This window comes from Hypomesus transpacificus, chromosome 26 (assembly GCF_021917145.1).
Source record: "Hypomesus transpacificus isolate Combined female chromosome 26, fHypTra1, whole genome shotgun sequence".
NCBI lineage: Eukaryota > Metazoa > Chordata > Actinopteri > Osmeriformes > Osmeridae > Hypomesus > Hypomesus transpacificus.
Window position 1 is genome coordinate 6,685,915 of NC_061085.1, and position 16,912 is coordinate 6,702,826.

Consider the following 16,912-nt stretch of genomic DNA (forward strand, 5'->3'; position numbering starts at 1 on the left):
CTTGAGGAAAGTGTGTGTGTGCTTGTGTTGGTGGTGGAGGAGAGGGGGGGGGGAGTTCAGGGAGGGAGAATAAGTGGGTGGAGAAGGGGGAGTTTGTGATGTAAACTATTCTTGACATGGGTGTGTCCGGCGGAGAACGTATTTAAGGCACCTCCTTGTCATCAATGTAAACGACCCCCCCCCCCCCTCCCCTTCACATTTCTTCCAAGGTCTCCCACAGTATAGTCTGCGTAACAGAGAAATACACTCCTGCCTGATCATCCACATCCATGGTCCAGTCTATGTGCAGCCATGGTTAGGATCTGCCTTGCGAGAGTTTGCTTGCTGCTTCTGCTAATGCTGGCACTGGTGAGTACCACCTCCAATTTTTTGTTGCACTTGTTCTATTGACACATCTGACCAGCATGGTTGGAGGGTCAGATGGCTGAGCGGTTAGGGAGTCGGGCTATTAATCAGAAGGTTGCCAGTTCGATGCTCGACCGTGCCTAATTACGTCGTGTCCTTGGGGAAGGCACTTCACCCTACTTGCTTCCGGGAGAATGTCCCGTACTTACTCTAAGTCGCTCTAGATAGGAGCGTCTGCTAAATGACTAAATGTAAATGTGGCATGTTGTTACCACAAAATCCATGCATCTATTTGATTTTACACCAAAAATGTGTTTTCCTTGGCATTCCACTTTAGACACAGCTCCTCTAAAATCTTTGTCAATCAGAAGTAAACAGAGCTTGCAGGTAACTTAACACTAAAGCCAGTAAAATCCTACGTGGAGATTGTAGTCATTAATAAACAGACTTATATGACTTATTGTAACATGTGCTTGATTTGCTACTCAAGACCAGACTTGTAACATCCATAACCATTTTAGTAAGTTAAAGAGTAATTATCCAATACCATGTGTAATGACACACGTCTACGTGTTTGAGAGTTTGAGAGTTGTCGGGAAAGGGAGCTCTCGGGGTTCGTTCAAACATGGGTTCCAATCATTCACATGAAAAGCCATACTCTGCTAAAACAAATGCTTACCGCAACCTAAAACAAAGGTGCTTGCCAGGAATGTCATTGTCCATGGTGAAGTTTAGCCCAGTTTGCAGCCACAGATATGTTTGTGCTGTTTGAGCACAAGAGCAGACCTGCCCACATGCAGAGTGATGTATCCGCAAGGGGACAAAATGTCCTGGGTGTAGTGTGGGTTTACACAAAACTGAACATGCTATGAGTGATGTGTGAACATGCACAAACACACGTGTATGGGTCCAGTTCAGGGGTAGAGCATTTCACTGCAGATCAAACAGTTGCAGGTTGAAATCCCCCCTGTTACTCACTTTGGATGTAAGCCTCTGCTAAAAGAAAACATTATACAGTGCACTTTCTTTGCAATCATATTTTTTTAGCCTAATTCTAAGCAAAGAATATACCCGTCAGCAACAGTATGATTTAAGTGCAAATTCCAAGACAACGTCCAAAGTCTAAACGTGCCAGCAATCAGTCACATCTGTTCTTTCTTACTACAAGTACCGCAAAGGCAGAGCTTGCATAACATCATGAGTTAAAGCACCCAGGCACACATTTGATTCACATCATCCAATGTTGAAATCAGTTTTGAATGATTGTTGAAGAAAGGATTAGTTCTTTGCTAGGGGAAGTACATGAGCATAGCAAGCTATATGATGACACTAATCCCACAGGTTACATTTTACATTTAGTCATTTAGCAGACGCTCTTATCCAGAGTGACTTACAGTTAGTACAGGGACATTCTCCCCGAGGCAAGTAGGGTGAAGTGCCTTGCCCAAGGACACAACGTCATTTGGCACGGCGGGGAATCGATCCGGCAACCTTCTGATTACTAGCCCGACTCCCTCACCGCTCAGCCATCTGACTCCAGGTTAAATATACCATTATCATACTGCATTTCCAGACAAGTTAACTACAAGTCAGTCACTAGATTTCAACAATATTGTACGTTCTGATAGTATTTATGCTATTACAGATACGTTTACTTAACGTATGTAAAGTGTTCGCAGGGAAATGTACAACCAAGAAACCTTCCTTCCCAGATAAAGGTCTGCAACCATCAAGTCAACAGGGTGTGACTTCATATGTAATATTTATGTGGAATGACTGAGTCATCTAACATGTATGTGTGAGAGATCATGTAATGTGTGTGTGTGTGCTGGCCACTCCATCACTTTGCGTAAACTTGTTTCTCTGTCAGCTTTAATCTCTCTCTCTCATACATGTAACCGGCTTCGCTTCATTTTAAAATCTTTAATTTTCATTCTTTTTTTAACCCAACTGTTGAACTCAGTTTTGTCTATGTTGCTTGTTGCAGCACAACATTTTTTGTGTCAAATACAGCTTTCTATCTGGATGAAACATCCAAATGAAACTGTCAGGGTGTGAGGTGGGGTAGGACCCAAACGCAGGAGAGATGCGAGGCATTGTTTAACGAAGGGGTTTTTTATCCCAAAAAAGGGGGAAACAGATAGGGTACTCACATAGCAGGGGTAGTAGCAATGACAAGACAAAGACTGGACGCAAAACAGAAACCTAAATACACAGAACCAAACAACACACAGGTGAAGACAATGAACGAGACACAGGTGAAGACAATGACAGGGAAACAGTAGGACATGGCAAAACCAAAAACAGGGGGGCACGGCTGTGGCCGTGACAGAAAACATCCCAATTCAACAGAATCCAAGTTATTTAAATAGCTCTGTTGTGTCATGGAAGAATGATGAGAATGAGTGTTACAGTAAAACCTCTTAGCGGCTCCCCCCCCCCCCCCCCCAGGTTTTTATGATTATATTGATGTTGCCCATTTCAACATTGAGTCGCAACAACAAGTACAATCAACGTCTTTGTCCGGCCACGAACGTGTCAAGAAAGTGAAAGCAAACAGAGACACCTCACCAAAAAAAAGATAACAGTTGTCCAATTATGCAAAACATCCCAACAAAAATGGTCTGGTTGCGTTCCCCAAAGGTCCAAACAAGTAAAGCATTTTTTTTATGACATCCATAATTAGCCATGAACTTTTGTTGAATCATGCTAAATTTGACGACAGAAGCGTCCAGTCATATTCCATATCCCATATTCCTGATATATTAGTGTTATATTGGCCACTGCACTTTGACCTGCATTCCACCCAATAGGAGCTGTCCATAGTCTGCTAAAGCCAACCAGGTGGCTCCTAAAATCTGTGCGTTGTGCCCTAATGGGGGATTTGGCATCATATAATTTGATATAATAGCTCAATGTACAACCTTTCATTAGAGACAACAATTATGGATGTACCCTAGAAAAACATGTCTAATGTATTGTGGTTATATTTGACTTTTGACTTGGATTATGTAAGGCTTCATGCTGTGGGGCAATTGTGTCTCCCAGCTAATAGCTCCCACCCAAAGGCATCTGTGGGCATCTGTATGCCAAACACAATTCAGGCGAAAATAAAAACGTTGTATTTCCTTGTGTTTAAGCTTCTGTTACTCGACACCATTAGCACTTGCACAGATTCTGACAACAGGGGAAATAACTTCAGAGTGTCACCTTTCAAAAGATACCACCATCATGCATGTCCTCCAAATTGTTCAAGAACAGCATACAATTTACTTTGGGTATGCCTTGTTTACATTTACATTTAGTCATTTAGCAGACGCTCTTATTCAGAGCGACTTACAGTAAGTACAGGGACATTCCCCCCGAGGCAAGTAGGGTGAAGTGCCTTGCCCAAGGACACAACGTCATTTGGCACGGCGAGGAATCGATCCGGCAACTTTCTGATTACTAGCCCAACTCCCTCACCCCTCCTGTTTAGGCAAATTTGACAGGACTTTTAATAGGTGGGTCGAACGCAATTACGCTGTTACAGCAATGACCCTCTAGAACTGACTCTGTTTGTTGGTGTATATGTTAAGGTGTGTGTTTGGTTGTGTGTCTGTGTGTGTACTGAACAGTACGTGTGTGTGATGAGATTCAATTTTCTTTTGATTGTACTTTCTTTTCAGGCTCTCAATTGCACGGCAAAAGCAGGGAAACGCCACAATTCCAGACGACAGAAACGAGAGTGGATTCTTCCACCTGCCAAACTGAAAGAGAATCATGACTATACCCAGAAACTGTTTATTGCTAAGGTAACTCAAAAACAATAGTTCAGGAAGTTCTGGTATTGAATAATTTGGCAATCAGTCATTGCTGACACCTGCTCCAAACCTGAAACTTGGCATCCATTTTGTTTCCCCCTTGATTCTTTGAGAACTTGTCACAGAGAATCAATAACAGGTTCTGCATGATCTCAGGTCATGACGAGTGATTTGTTTGACATATGGGAAGTACCAACGCAAAATGCAGTCTGAGCCAGTTCTGCACTTAATAATTCAAATAATTATTTGCAAGAAAACTGGCAAATGGAATCAAATTGTACATTCTGTAGACTGTTACATAACATCATTCAACAATTGTGCTGCCTTCAAGTCACAATGACCCGAAGGTTCACAATGACCCATCGTCGTGTTGCGACAACTTTACCCAATACAACAAAGTGAAGCATTTTCTTTTAACCTTCGCGCTGTGGGAGGTCTGAGACAATGCGACGGTTAAAAGAAAAATGCTTCACGTTGTTTTTGTACAATGACTGAAGGGTCACAATGACCCGAACGTGTATGTCACATTTAAACATAATGCTCTCATACTCAGGATGTAATGAATGGTTTTCTAATCACAACAGTATACAGTAGATGCACAGTGCAAGAACACAGCGTGCCGTGTCACCTGACGGCTTCTGGTGTGTATCCTTTGTTCAGATTCGCTCTGACAAGGAAGAAGAGGAGAAGGTGGAGTACTCCCTTGGAGGGCATGGTGCTGACAAGCCTCCCTTTAACCTCTTTCTCGTTAACCCTGTAAACGGGTTTGTACGCATTACTGGCATCCTGGACCGCGAGGAGCGAGCAGAGTACAATGTGAGTCCACCCTGTCAGACAAACGTGGTGAACTGTTTCGTAAAGAGTCACGCGCTGTCCTGTAAATATTCATGTGGTTTGCCTCTCTCCACTTATTTCTGCCCCCCCCCCCCTCACCTCTAACCTTACCACACAGTTGTTTGGTGTAGCAAGGTATAAAAATGGGAGCTTGGCAGAGGCCAACATTCCACTTACGATTTCCGTCCTTGATGAGAATGATAACCGCCCGTATATTGAGTTCCACTCTGGGGAAGTCACAGAGTCCAGTAAAGAAGGTATTTAACTGACCATCCCCTACTCTGTTACAACTAAGGCTCTCATACCCATACTTCAAACAAAAGAATTGCATCATTAAGACACGCACACGCTTCAACACGCAGTATGCAATACATATTCCGTACAATCTTAAGATGGAGTTTTTTGCCATGTTCTGTGATAATTTACTCCCATGTTTCCCCATTTGCTGGGAAAAAACAGGTACCTTTGTCATGAAGATCACCGCCATGGATGATGACGAAGAAGGAAACATTAACTCCCAGATTGCCTACCAGATCGTCAGTCAGGAGCCAAAGGGCTCGGCATCCATGTTCAAAATCGACGAAAAGACAGGGAAGCTCTACGTCAACCAAGCCACATTGGACAGAGAGGTTAGCTAAGGCCTGGAGGTTTGCTGTGCCTCTAAGAGATGTCGCTCCTAGCTGCAGATGAATCGAAAGCTCCAGGTGTTCCGCCGCTCGTGTCCATTAGAGCTGTAAACATGTGTGTCGTCCTATCTATGCAGACGGTTGATCTCTACAAGCTGGTGGTGAAAGGGACGGATATGGGAGGGGCCCTGGGAGGACTGACAGGGACGGGGACGGTGGAGATCAAACTCCTGGACATCAATGACAACGTCCCGACTCTGGAAAAGTCAGATGTAATGACCGCCAACACCAATTCCTTTGAACCCTGATCTGATCCCATGAAATCGATCAGGACATTTGCATCTTTTGTGTCTTCGTCCATGGCTGATTGTTGTTCTGGTTCTTTTTCAGTATGCAGGCAGTGTTGATGAGAATGTGGCTGATGTGGTTGTGATGAGGATCAAAGCTTTGGACAAAGATGTGGAACGCACAGATAACTGGGAGGCCGTCTTTCACATTGTGAAAGGAAATGAAGACGGACTCTTTACCATTGAGACAGACAAGAAGACCAATGAGGGAATTCTGAAGCTCGTCAAGGTATGTATTGGAAAACTTTTTGTTATGTTTGGATTTTAATGTTTGGTTCATTACCTAAAATATATTTTTGTTCCTTCCTTCCTTATACTGTCCAACACATCAGGCAGTGGATTTTGAGGTAGTCCAGAAGCTTGAGCTGAGACTGGTCATAGAAAATGTAGCCCCTTTCGTCGTGGGGAGTGCTGTTGAGATGGATGTGGACATGACAGTGGGAGGAGGGGGACCTGGGCCAGGAGCAGGGGCTGGAGGTGGAGGTGGAGCAGGGGCTGGAGGTGGAGGTGGAGCAGGGGCTGGGGCTGGAGGTGGAGGTGGGGCAGGGGCTGGAGGTGGAGCTGGAGGTGGAGCAGGGGCTGGGGCTGGAGGTGGGGCAGGAGCTGGGCCAGGAGCCGGGACAGGGGCAGGGACAGGGGCTGGGACAGGTGCTGGGGCAGGTGCTGGGGTGAAGCCTGGTGTTACGCCTGGGTCTGGTCCTGGGTCTGAGAAAACAGAGAAAAAGAGCTACTCGATTAAGATTGCCGTGAACAACATGCCTGAAGGCCCAGGGTTTCGGCCAACCACCAAGCTTGTGCCTGTGTCTGAAGACCCAGCAGAGTTCCCCAAAGATGGGGTGATCACCACCTATCCTGCTGTGGATGGAGATACTGGAGAACCTGCAGAGGATGTCAGGTCAGTGAAAATACATCAACCTAATTATTTTGTAATCGAATTAGCAACACCATGGACTGATGGCATACGGCCTCGTAGTGACCTAATACAACCCACTTTTCAGCTATGCCAAGTCCTATGATCCAGACAACTGGTTGACCATTGATGTGAATACAGCTGAGATCAAACTCAACAAGAAGCCAGATCGAGAGTCCAAGTTTCTGGTGAATGGGACATACTATGCCAAGATACTCTGTTTGACCAAGGGTAGGTTTGTTTGTCATGAAGTGCTTGAGCATAAACGTGTTCAAGTCACAATCAGTTCAGCGTGTAAAAGCTGGTTTCATTTATTATTCTTAAAATGCACAATTTAACATTTGTCTGCAGTGAATGTTCCAACAGTTCTTCCTTTTTCCCACATTCAGACATGCCTGCAAAGACAGCGACAGGCACCATAGCTATCCAAGTTCTGGACTCTAACGACCACTGCCCCACCCTGACCACCAGCTTTGAGAGTGTATGCTCTGATGAGCGCACAGTGTACGTCACTGCCTTTGATGAAGATGTCAAACCGAACGGGGCTCCGTTCAACTTCACCGTGGTTACAGAGGGAACGCGAGGGAAATGGGAGGTGAAGCCATTCAATGGTTAGTGAAGAGGGGAGAAGATTGTAGGATTCAAAAAGATGTAACATGGAAGTCAGGACTGGGGGATGAAATAAAATGCCTCTCTCTCTTTCTGTCAGTTCTCTCACTCCTGTCCTCCCCTCATTTTCCACAGAAACCACAGCTGCCCTGCATTCCCATGAGGCCTTGTGGCCGGGTGTGTATGATGTGCTCGTTCAGGTGGCAGATGAGCAAGGCCTAGCCTGCCCAGACAAGGAGGTGTTTAGGGTGGAGGTGTGTACCTGCCCAGAAGGTGGGGACTGTCGCTCAAGGCTCATGGGATACGCCCAGACCCCCTCCTCCCAACTCTCTGCCCCAGCAATCAGCCTTCTTCTAACCGCGGCCCTCTTACTGCTACGTGGGTGGAGCTCTCTACAACACATTCACACATAGTTCTTAGACAGTTCCATACGTTCATGGTTACGTGCTGTTTGTTCTGAACATCTGGCTTATTTGCCTCCTTGGCTGTGTGTTGACAGTGCTGCCTCTCCTGGTGGTGTTCTGTCGTTGTGGGGACCCAGCCAGCTTTCCTGACCAGTTCACCGACCTTCCATTTGATGTCAAGGCACACCTGATCTCCTACCACACAGAGGGCAACGGAGAGGATAGGGTGAGTACTTTAGTATACCAACATCCTGGAACTATCATTTTGCACTCAAATGTCTTTGAAAATACGCCCCAAGAAGCAAAGAATGTTTGATAATACATTACAAATTTCTTGCTAGTAATAACATTGTCTGTTTGTATCTATTTATGCAGGAGATTCCCCTGCGCAGTGTTCCTATGGTCGTGACTGACCAAGCGAACGTTGGGACTCTGGAAGCGGTGAACTTCGTCACAAAGTCCTCCAGAGTGGCCAACAGCTACCGGAACAGCGGCATGTACAGTGAATACAGTAACACGCTGCGTCAAGAGGTCAGCGTGAGTCAGCAAGAGATGGACACCGGCTACGGATTCCACAGGGGGGGCTACCATCTGGGGACCTCTCACGGTTCCACCTTTGGCAGATACACACATTCCTCCCATGCCAGGAACGCTAACGCACAACACATGTTTGAGGGCATGGCCCTGCCTGATGATTTCCTAGAGGACTACTATCTCCAGGTACTGCACGTTCCCCAATCACCTGCTTCGTACAATGCTGTTTATGTCTTTTACAAACTTAAGTCTGATGAACCGTGAAATAAAGAGCATTAAGATGTATAGCAAAAGTGAGTAAAAAGGGTTCTTTTGTCGTGTTTAGCATTTTCTGAATTTCAGTGTTTCATTCTCCCTTGCAGAAGACAAGCGCTGCTCAGGACCCTCCTACGATGGACAGTTTGTTGCTGTTCGACAACGAGGGCCAGGGTTCTCCTGTGGGCTCAGTGGGCTGCTGCAGCCTCCTGGAATCTGACAACGAACTCCAGTTCCTCAGCGACCTGGGGCCAAAGTTCAGGACCCTGGCTGAGATCTGCTCCCCTCCCAAACCCTCTCAACCCCCTAGAGTAGAAAGCGTTGTTGAGTCTAAACAAACCATCCAAAAAGAGAGCAACATCGCTAAGAGTACCGTCAACATCAACCAATCCTCAACAAGCATGGTTAACGTCCACCAATCATCCACCAGCAGCGTCAACATTAGCCAATCAGCTGCGACCCGTCATGTCACCAGGGCACCCTTGTCTCCCCCTGCTGGTCAGACCATCCTGGTGCAGCAGCCTATGTACTACACCACCACCCCTATTGTGCAGCCTATGCACTACGTAGTGCAGCCACAGGTCCACAACACTGTGCTGTTGGCAGAGAGGCCCGCTGCTAACCTGCAGGGTATGATAGTGATTGACGGATCCCAAGTATCCTCTCAAGGCCTGGTTATCCAAGGCAATAGGGTCATATCAGAGACCTCAACCTCTGATGTAAGTACGACCAGCCCTGGAAGCCTTACCAGGCCCACTATCACCACTAGCCCGGTGATGATGGCTCCAGGGAGCCCAGGCTTGGTCCAGGGCTCTGTGCCCACAGGTGGCTGGTCCACCGTAGGTCGCACCTCGGATGGTAAATATATGATAGTGGAGAGGCAGGTCAGAACCGAAGCACAAGGCTTAAGCCCAGGTGTTCCTCAGGGCACTCTGCCCAGAGGTGCAGTCCTGGTCCAGGAGGCTGTTCCCCCTCAGGGGGTTTTAGGCACAGCAGCCCAGGGTGGTGTGCGTGGCATTCTGCCAGGACACACCTTAACGAGGGGGGTGGGGCAAGAAGGGATGGGGTCGGTTAGGGTGGTTCCGGTTGGTGTTGGACAGCCTAGAGTGGGGCAAGTTATGTTAGGGCAATCAGGGATGGGGCAAGTTATGTTAAGGCAAGCAGGGATGGGGCAAGTTATGTTAGTGCAACCAGGGATAGGGCAAGTTATGTTAGGGCAACCGGGGATGGGACAAGTCAGGGGGACGCAGTTTGGGGAGGGGCAAGTACTAGCAGGACAGACCGCCGTAAGGCAAGTTCTGCCAGCAGGCGTGGTGCAAGCTGGGTTCAGTCAGGTCAGTGTGGGTCAGATGACAACAGGTTTTCAGGGTGTCCCAGTCTGTGCCCAGCGGGGGCCCTTACTGAGAGGGTGCATGACTAGTCATGAGGGGTCACAAGTGATAGCACCAAGACACACTTCACCTCCTGAGGTCTTAACAACACAGACCAACACTGTATCCGAGAGCCGGTTCACTTTTGAAACTGCCGTGTCTACAAACAACGAGTGGGGAAATCCGTCGCTGTCCGAGGAGGAAGAAGAGCCAGGAGAGACCTCTGAAGACGTGTCGGAAAGCGAAGACACCGAAGACGAGTTCTCAGAAAGCGAGACACCAGCCGTGCCTGTCCCTGAAGATCCAACTCGGGAAGACGGTACTAAGGAGGAGGACGCATTGGAGGCTTCCCCTCTGACAACTGAGATTACACTGGATGAGGGTCCCGGGGAGGAGCGCTTGGTGTTAGCAACCGAGACCTCGGAACGGCAGAGCGAACAGCCTGACTTACTGGGAGAGGAACGAGCAGAAGAAGCCGCTAACATAGGCTTTGCAGATGAAAGTATTTCCCCGATTGAGGTATCTGAGGATCTACATGAACAGACTGCAGAGGAGACGGCATTGGAGATCAGATCTCCTGTGGAGGAGTCCGTGGAGGAGGTTGAAAGCCAGGGGACCGAGGCCCAGGAGGACGATGATCTTTCTGATGAGGGGTCTGGTGAAGATGCTTCAATGTTGGCCCAGGGGTCCACACATGAGTGTTCTCTGTCAGGATCTGACATAATCGATCTAGTTGCAGAAGATCAGTCAGACGAGGAAGAATCAAGAATGCTGGCTCAAGAAGAGGAAGTGATGTCAGGATTGTCCCAGGATGAGCCCACTGTTGATAATGTTGATGAAAACCTAGAAGAGGAAAGTCCTGAGGAAATGGGGTCAGAGGTACATCTCGATCACCTTACAATGGGAGTCCCTGTCATCCCAACTGTTACCAGTGACCTGGAAGAAGTTCTGTCTGAATTTGAAGAAGTGGGATCAGATGCAGATTCAGATCACCTCACAGTGGAAAACTCAAGAAGAAAACAAGAAGAAACACTCTCAGAAAAGGAACTTTCACAGTTAGATCTGCATGAAAAACCCTCAGCTGAAAACATTACAGATGGTGGGGTAGAGGAAGAAAATCTAGAACAAGGCACAATATCACATCAAAATGAGTCTGGAAATAGTATTGGTGATGATCAGGAAGTAGAGCAGTGTATAGAAGAGGAAGTGACATCCTCACTGCAACATCAGACATCAGAAGACAGTTTTGGTGATGACCATGAAGAAGAGGAGTATATAGAAGAAGAATATACTAAAGAGGAAGTGATGTCATCACTGCAACATCAGACATCAGAAGACAGTTTTGGTGCTGACCAGGAAGAAGAGGAGTATATAGAAGAAGAATATACTAAAGAGGAAGTGATGTCTTCACTGCAACATCAGACATCAGAAGACAGTATTGGTGATGACCAGGAAGAAGAGAAGTATACGGAAGAAGAATACACCAAAGAGGAATTGATGTCATCGCTGCAACATCAGACACCAGGAGAGTATATTGAAGGACAACCTGACCAGGATTCGGAAATATCTCCATCTGTAGAGAGTGAGGGTGTCCTGGAGGAGGAAGACCAGACAAAGATCATCCAGGATGTTGAGATCTCAGAGGAGACTGAGACAGTGATTTTGCTCCCCACTGACATGGCCTTATCATCCCAGTCCTTTGAGGAAGCATCGGAAGGGGGAGAATCACAGAATGGTCTTGTTGTAGGTGAAGTATCTAATGCAGAAGTTACTTCCACAGTGGAGGTAGAGACAGAATTGACTTCTTCGATGCCCGAGACAGAGATTGTCGCAGTGGCAGAGCCCGAGGGCGTGTGTACTGATGGGCAGGCAGTGGATGTAGACTCCAGTCTAGTGGAGGGCGTTGGACCAAGTTCAGAAGCTGAGAAGGTGGAGTTGGAAAGCACAGGACTAGCCAACATTTCTGCAACACCAAGTACTGAGGGGACACTGGTGTTGGCTGCTGAACCCCTGCAAATAGGTGAGCTCTCACCGGCCAAGGACGAATTTGGAGACGCAGAGGGTGTCGAGGTGCCGGAAGGGGCAGTTAGTACCACAGAGGTAGCAACAGAACCCACAGACGCCCAGGGCGGCGTGGAGACGGCTGGGGCCACTGGTGGGGAAACAGGTGAAGTCACTGCACAAGAAGTCACAGCTCCAACTCCTTGGAACAAACTGAGGAAAAGTAAAAAGGGCTCCACCAAAAGTCCCAAAAGTCCAACGAGTCCTTCTCGCAGGTGTAGTCAACAGTGAGAGCTTTGCAGAAAATGTCCTCGGAAGCATTGCTTCTGTACTTGTCCGGGGGATTCTATTATCGAGATTCTGACTGTAAATCACTTGCTTGGCTGTTGGTATTTTGGCTTATTTGCTTTTTTCATGACAAAGTATATAGGTCTAGGTATAAGATTAACAAAATGCTTTATTGGTAAATGCTTAGATACTGAACATGTTTGTACATGTCTTTGTGGTGTGTGGAAAGCCTATAATTTGTGGATTCTGTACTTTTTTACATGATCAATTGTAGATGTTGATATTTTTACTGCAATTACAGAATAAATGCCAAATGAATTAACGCTCTTTATCGAAACTATATTTCTCACATCCAAAAGCCAACATGTTTCCCACAAGTGTCAGAGCGGATTATATCAGTTGTGCCTTTGGGGCTGTAAGATCAGAATGCAAGCTAATGCTAACACGTACCAACCTGCTGTGCTGACAGGACTTTACAACCTGAGCCAAAATACACTCTCCGACAAAACATTCTCAACACCTAGAGCACAAAACATTCACACCAGATGCTCAAGCAGTACAGGAGATCTCCTGGAAAACAACTGAAACGCAAGACACCCTTACAAAATGTCCTGTGCTTTATACATTTGTTGGTTTTGATAACATGACAAAACTGATTGAGAAAAACAACAGCGAAAGCTAATCCAGTTTAAGCTTTGCTGTCAAAAGCCACTTTGACAAAGAAGGCCATTCACACAGCTTTACCCACAGGAGGTAATACTACACCTGATTGGAAGTCTGCCTAAAGGACAGACTGACTGACTGTACTATTAACTTTACAAGAGCTAGCATGGTTTGTGGTGTATGTTATGGGCAGGTAGAAAAAGGCATGTGGGATGTTCTAATGGTACCAGATGCTTGCCAAGTTCCACAGAAAATGCTCACCTTCGTTTGCGGTTGAGAAAAAGGAACAGCATGTGAGATTTAATCAAGCAAATACCCACAAGATAAGTCATACAACACGGGATATCCTAAGGTCCTTTGTAATTCAGTTTAGTGGAGCCAAACTGTCAATCAAGTGTTTGTGGCAACTGACTCAGAGCCAACATGAGCCAACAACTGACATGTCTTTAACTGCCTGCGATCTTCGGCATGTCTTTGACACAGATACAATTCTACTAGGTTTCATCCAAATCGTCATTCGTACAATTGCTGTATTTGAACCATAAATTGTTTCCCGAGATTAGACCAATATTATGAGCACACTGGCACATTCCTTTCTTAGCTCCCACCGTGGCCAAATCCTTTTTTATAGGACTGCTACAAAGCATGGTCTGTGTGAGTTACTCAATCTCTGGGTATTGATTTAGCCGACAGAAGAAGGCAGGGTATTTCTGAGTAGCCTGTGGGACAGGGGGAGGGGGGGGGTGCTGGGTATAAAGCTATGCTGCCTTTGTCCTTGCCACTCTACCTGTCTTTAAGTGAGTAGGTAGAGCAGCCTGTCGAACTCCAGGATGGTCAGATCACTGCTTGGCCTGCTTTTCGCCTCCTCGGTTCTGCTTTGCAGCGCCGCTCCAGTGGTGAGTATGTGCATGTGTCTTCCCATGGGCTATGAGAACATCTATGGACATAAAATAATTCACGGCATTGTCGATCATGTCATTGTGCAACTGTCTGGACAGAAATAGAACATTTAATATCAAGAAAGCGTGGTAGGAAGTAGTTTGTTGAGTTCTACCTTGGAGGAAGATCATTTTGACAAAAATAATTTGTTTGGCCATCATGGCATGAGGTTTTTAAGTTCATTCCAGGCAACGTCAACAGTTTCTCTGCACAGTCATGTTCAAACACCGGCATGGCTCTGTGCCCTTGAGAAGGGTGGATAACCTGGTTTATTGTACACACTGGTTGGGCACAGTATGTTATGTCAACAAATATCAGGGCAAATAAGTGATGTTAGCTGTTTAAGTGACCCAAGATAAGAGACAACAATAACAAGAGGGGGCAATGACACTATAACAAGTTTAGATAGTTGGATAAGGAATGTGTCTGTGTGCTTGTGAGTGTGAGATAAGGAAAGGAGACAAGCCAAGGGAAGAAACCATTAGTATTCTAACGGGTAGTACTTACCGCAAGAGATGAAATGACACTAGGGTTAACAACCTCGTAGGCTACCTCCGCCACATTCACCTCTCTGTTTCGCTACACTCTGTTGACCTCACCATGGCTGTTCTAGCTGCATGTTAAGTTCCCGATGTGTTTACATGTGTACCGCGCGTAGTGTTGTTGACTAGTTTTGCGGTCCAGGACAGGCATGGTGAGTCGGATGCCAAATGCCCTCTGATGGTGAAGATCCTGGACGCGGTGAAGGGTGTGCCAGCCGGCTCTGTGGCACTGAAGGTGGCCCGACGAGACGCTAATGGAGCATGGGCACAGGTCGCTAACGGGTGAGGAGGTCATCGTCTTGAGTGTGAAAGGAAATCGACGTGTAAAAGATGTGGATGTGATTTCTTGAATGTCAGAATGGAGATTGAAAGCGTACATCATAATTAAGCGTGATGCTACTGAAGACGGCCTTTATCCCTCCTCCCAGGGTGACAGACTCTACTGGGGAGGTTCACAACCTGATCGCAGAACAGGATTTCCAGCCAGGGGTGTATCGTGTCGAGTTTGACACCAAGTCTTACTGGAAGGCCGAAGGCCGGACACCATTCCACGAAATGGCGGATGTGAGTACCTCTCGTCTTGTGGAAAGGTCAAAGTGCTGAGGTGATGTGCATGTCAAAACAGCGTGCAATGAAAATACCACCACTCAGGCCTCTGGAACAGCGTATTGTCACTGTGTTTTTTTGGTCTTCAGTTTGTGGAAACAGTTGGCCCATCGTGGGTCAAGCGTCAACCATGTTTGCGAGGGGATCGGCTCAGAAATTCGTTGTGTTTGTTCGTGTGCAGGTTGTGTTCGAGGCGCATGTTGGCGGTCACCGCCACTACACCCTGGCCCTGCTGTTGAGCCCGTTCTCCTACACTACCACCGCAGTGGTAGTGAACACACACGAGTGACACACACACACACTCTACCCAGGTCACCCCAATAAACAGCCAGAGAACAGTCCGAGCATCGCTTCCTCTACATTTTGCTGTGCTGTGGCAGATCCTGTTTTTTTTCAATGTGTGTTCATGATTGTTTGTTTGTGAGACGTTTCCATGAGCCAAATAACTCCAGGACACTTTGGGTGTGTTTTCCAGAACATGGCAATGAAGGTGTTTATTCATCTTCTTGATTGACCCAGAAAAAAATAAAAACAAAAAATGAACAAAGTCCAAACAGTTCAAGACTTCTTTACTGGTCTGTTAAAGATTGTAGAAGATTGACAAGATAGCCAACATGTCGACTTTAAAGTTAAGTTCTTTTTAGCATCGTTCGAGGGAAATGTTTCTAGCTACGGGATCGCAGAACAAAACTGAGCATGTGCAGAGTAGACATTACATTGAATTCTTATCACCCAGTTTAGAAAGATGTTCATTTCATTTTTATGAGTCCAAAAGATGGTACACGTCATGGCAATGGGTCAATTCCATTCCACTAGTTAACTAGCATTCCAATTAGATGACTATCTTAATTTAAAATCTATACTTCCCTCAAACGCCAGCACCTTATCAGGTTGTCAAGAATAATAATTTGGGATGTGGAAAGCATAAACCTTTGGATTTTGAGACATTGCAGCCATTTCTTCAATCCTGTACAAACCCTGGCACAGACTCAACACAGATACAGTAAGAGGACTCTTTTTAAATCTTATCAGTCAGCTGTAATGAATTGTTTAATGCGTCTCAAATCAGACCTCCTGACTGGAAATACAGAATAGAAAAAAGAAACATGTGCACTTCAGTTTAAAACAACCCCAAATCGTTATCCTTCAAAAAAGAATACAAAGTGAAAACAGTTTGTGGGAAGGAGGGGGGGGGGGGAGAGAAAAGAAAATAACTCAAGGCACAAATATGAATACTGCAAAATGTAATACTCTATATTACAATAATGTAACGGTGAATATATCATCTGAAATGTTCTATCTTTAATTTTGATATTCCAACAACCAAGAGGTGACGTTGGAGGGGGTGGGGGTCGGGGATTTGGGTAGGCTTCTAAACCTCTGGTGCTACGGGGCAGCCAGCACAATGCCCGGACGGCCCGCCCCTCGCACCGTATCCAATGCACCCTTTCCCCCCCCCCCCCCCCCCCCCCCCCCCCCCCCCTCAAGAACAATATGTACAACTCAAGAACACTGATCCTAGACCAGTTCCAGTGATCTGCACCTTCCTCGAATTCCTTGAACTCTGTTCCTTGAACAGTGTACTGACACTTAACTGGGAACGGAGGAGGGGGGGGGAGATCTCTTCTAGCAGATGAGATCCCCATGACCAGGCGTACAGACAAGTCTCTCTGCTACAGCGGCTCAGCTCGCGAGCGCCACGGGATGCGGGAGCCGATATAAACAAAAGCGGCGGGGGGGGGAGGTTTACTTCGTCTTATGCAAAATCTAACGAGCAAGAAGGCATAGCACAAGAGAAGTCCCTATCCACCAAACACTGACCGATCAAACCCTTAA

The 16,912-nt window shown here is 46.5% G+C and overlaps 2 protein-coding genes across 2 annotated transcripts; both read left to right on the top strand.

Annotated features, from left to right (window-relative positions):
• Positions 1–167: 167 nt before the first annotated feature.
• LOC124487605 lies at positions 168–12,648 on the top strand. The gene is made up of 15 exons (XM_047050030.1): positions 168–348; positions 4,014–4,139; positions 4,809–4,964; positions 5,101–5,239; positions 5,442–5,611; positions 5,746–5,880; positions 5,999–6,184; positions 6,288–6,461; positions 6,549–6,850; positions 6,954–7,096; positions 7,255–7,476; positions 7,610–7,852; positions 7,974–8,104; positions 8,254–8,598; positions 8,775–12,648. The coding sequence occupies exons 1-15, from the start codon at positions 292–294 to the stop codon at positions 12,327–12,329; spliced, it is 6,084 nt and encodes a 2,027-aa protein (XP_046905986.1). The 5' UTR covers positions 168–291; the 3' UTR covers positions 12,330–12,648.
• Positions 12,649–13,717: 1,069 nt separating this feature from the next.
• ttr (transthyretin (prealbumin, amyloidosis type I)) lies at positions 13,718–16,544 on the top strand. Its single transcript, XM_047049915.1, has 4 exons — positions 13,718–13,885; positions 14,613–14,752; positions 14,899–15,034; positions 15,258–16,544. The coding sequence occupies exons 1-4, from the start codon at positions 13,820–13,822 to the stop codon at positions 15,363–15,365; spliced, it is 450 nt and encodes a 149-aa protein (XP_046905871.1). The 5' UTR covers positions 13,718–13,819; the 3' UTR covers positions 15,366–16,544.
• The last annotated feature ends 368 nt before the right edge of the window (positions 16,545–16,912 follow it).